This window comes from Eimeria acervulina, genomic scaffold, assembly GCF_000499425.1.
Source record: "Eimeria acervulina Houghton genomic scaffold, Eah_scaff1436, whole genome shotgun sequence".
Lineage (NCBI taxonomy): Eukaryota > Apicomplexa > Conoidasida > Eucoccidiorida > Eimeriidae > Eimeria > Eimeria acervulina.
In genome coordinates, this window is record NW_013550240.1 from 1 (window position 1) to 2784 (window position 2784).

The following is a 2784-nucleotide window of genomic DNA, read 5'->3' on the forward strand; positions in this document are numbered from 1 at the left end:
CCCCCCCGTGGGGCCCCCCCTGGGGCCCCCCTTCTTTTGGGGCCCCCTGGGGCCCCCCCACTTGTGGGGCCCCTTGGGGGCTCCCCCCCACATTGTGTTGGTGTGGGGGCCCCTTATAGGGGCCCCCACAGCCAGTGAATCCGCAGACAAGACAGACGAGTAGATTTGTAGTGTCTCCGCATACAGAGCAAGACGAAGGATGAGCAGGGTGCTGCTGATAACGACAAACAGGACAAGAGTTATCGCGCCACTTCTGAAGACAAGAGACGTGAAACGAATGACCGCATAGAACTGCTAAGGGCATATCTGTACACAACAAAGAAGAAGACGAAGAAGACGAAGAAGAAGAAGAAGAAGAAGAAGAAGAAGAAGAAGAAGAAGAAGAAGAAGCAGAAGAAGAAGAAGAAGAAGAAGAAGAAGAAGAAGAAGAAGAAGAAGAAGCAGAAGGGGACAACTCTGATGTGTTTATCATCGATGCTAATGAAGAAACGACTGAAGGGGCCCCACTTGATGATACACACACCCCACTTAGGGGGCCCCCACTTGGGGGGGCCCCTGTGGGGGCCCCACTGGGGGGGGACCCAGTGGGGGGGGGCCCTGTTAGGGGGGCCCCTGTGGGGGGGGCCCCTGTTGGGGGGGCCCCTGTTGGGGGGGCCTCAAAGGGGGGCCCCCGTGATAGAGAAGAGAGAGAAGAGGATTGGGTGTTTTGAAGGGGTGAGGCCCCAGACGAAGAGACAGCGAAAGGTATGGATGCATCAGCTAAAGGAGACACCTCAGATGCAGATTCAGAGACAACACACACTTCACCTGCTGCTGCTGCTGCTGCTGCTGTTGCTGCTGCTGAGTTTTCCGGCGAACAGTCCCCCGCTACCGCACCCGCCGTCGCAGCAGCAGCAGCAGCAGCAGCAGCCCCAGTCCCAGAAGCAGCAGCAGCAGCAGCAGCAGGGGGCTTTGTTACAGTGAGCCTCTCAAGACAGACAGCACAGAAGTGCAGCGAGTCGTAGCAGGGCAGCAGCTGCAGCGGATTGACAAACATTTCGCTGGAGGGGCCCCCAGGGGGGCCCCCAGGGGGCCCCCCTTCTTCCGTCTCATCTGCTGCTGCTGTTCCTCCTGCTGCTGCTGCTGTTGCAGGAACAACAGCCCCAGCAGCAGCAGCAGCAGCAGCCGCAGCAGCAGCAGCAGCAGCAGCAGGTTGCGAAGGGCCTCGGAGTTGGTGGGGGCCCCCCATGGGGGCCCCCTTTGCAGATCCTATTGGCCCAGGGAAGCAGGGTATAGGTTTAACCCCTTTCTTTTGATTGTTAATCATTTTATCTATAGGGCAGGGGGCCCCCAGGGGGCCCCCCCCTAGGGTATTACTAGTACGGGGGCCCCCCTTGCATGTCTGGAGGTGTATAGACACTTCAGCAACAAGATGAAGCTCAAAGAATGTGCCTAGGGGGCCCCCAAGGAACACCCCGCTGAGAGCTTGAAGGGCCCCCAATGCTGCTGTCTTCTCTGCTTGCAGCAGCATGAAGTACTCTAAGTGAGAGGGCCCCTCTAGAACCTTCGCTTGAATAAACGGACAGCTATTTGCTAGCAGCAAACTGCATACTGCAGCAGGCGGCACATAGGTAGGGATACGGGGGGCAACCAGCACAACAGTAGGATCCTCTTCTATCTTTGGGGGCCCCTGGGGGCCCCCCAAGGGGGCCCCCATAGAAGATCCTGAGGGGGCCCCCATAGAAGATCCTGAGGGGGCCCCTATAGGGGGCCCCTCCATGCTGCCGAGCCAGCTGGATAGGGGCCCCTGAGCAGCGCGAGTATTTATTTTATGCTCCTCCGTGTTGCTGCTGCTGCTGCAGCTGCGGCTGTTGCTGCTGCTGTTGCTGTTGCTGCGGTGGTTGCTGCGACTGGTGCTGCGGTTTGTATAACTTGCTGCTTCTGCATCATCTCCTCCCTGCTGCTGCTCTTCCTCCCCCTGCACCCCTTGCTGCTGCTGCTGCTGCTGCTGCTGCTGCTGCTGCTGCTGGGTATTCAGGGGGGCCCTCACGTGTCCCTCGGGGCCCCTAGGCGCTGCATTGAAATATCTAATTACACCGCTAACGCGTTCAACTGCAGGGTTGCCGCAGCAATAGGGGGCCTCCCAAAGGAGGGGCCCTGGGGCCCCAGGGGTCCAGGGGCCCCCTATATGGGGGGCCCCCAGGGTACCCAGGGGGCCCCCCATATAAGGGGCCCCCTGAATAATTCGATTTAATGCAGAGAATTTAAGAGGAGGGGGCCCCTCACCAAATGTAGAAGCAGAGCCTTCATAGTCATCTCCTGGGGGCCCCTGCAACGGCAGCTGTACCCTCAGTAATCCAGAGGGGGGCCCCTCATATAAGGGGGGCCCCCCTAATGACGATAGGCCTGCAGGGTTGATGGGGGCCCCTACCGAAGGGTCATCGTATGAAAGCACCTGCAAGCATTCCTCAAGCTCTCCAGCATCCCTGCTGCTGCTGCTGCTGCTGCTGCTGCTGCTGCTGGTCTGACGGGGCCCCTTTGAAGAGGGTTCCATGGGGGTGTGTAGAAGGTAGGGGGCCCCCCCTGCTGCACTGTCAGTAGGGGGCCCCTCACGTGCTGCTGCAGCGCGTAAAGGGTAGGTCCTACGTGTGTAGAAGCTGGGGGGCCCCCTCGTGATTAGGGGCCCCTCAAGGGGGGCCCCTGCTGCTCAGGGGCCCCTCGGGCTGCTGCTGCTGCTGCTGCTGCTGCTGCTGCTGCGGCGGCGGCGGCGGCGCTGGGGGGCCCCACAAGAAGAGGGGGCCCCTA

At 60.4% G+C, this 2784-nt stretch overlaps 1 protein-coding gene across 1 annotated transcript; it reads right to left on the reverse strand.

The window, feature by feature from the left end:
* Positions 1-184: 184 nt before the first annotated feature.
* EAH_00059760 (hypothetical protein, conserved) lies at positions 185-2533 on the reverse strand (the record flags this gene model as incomplete). Its single annotated transcript, XM_013397137.1, has 1 exon — positions 185-2533. A coding segment is annotated over one exon (2349 nt), but the record flags the coding sequence as incomplete, so codon positions are not given.
* Between the last annotated feature and the right edge of the window lie 251 nt (positions 2534-2784).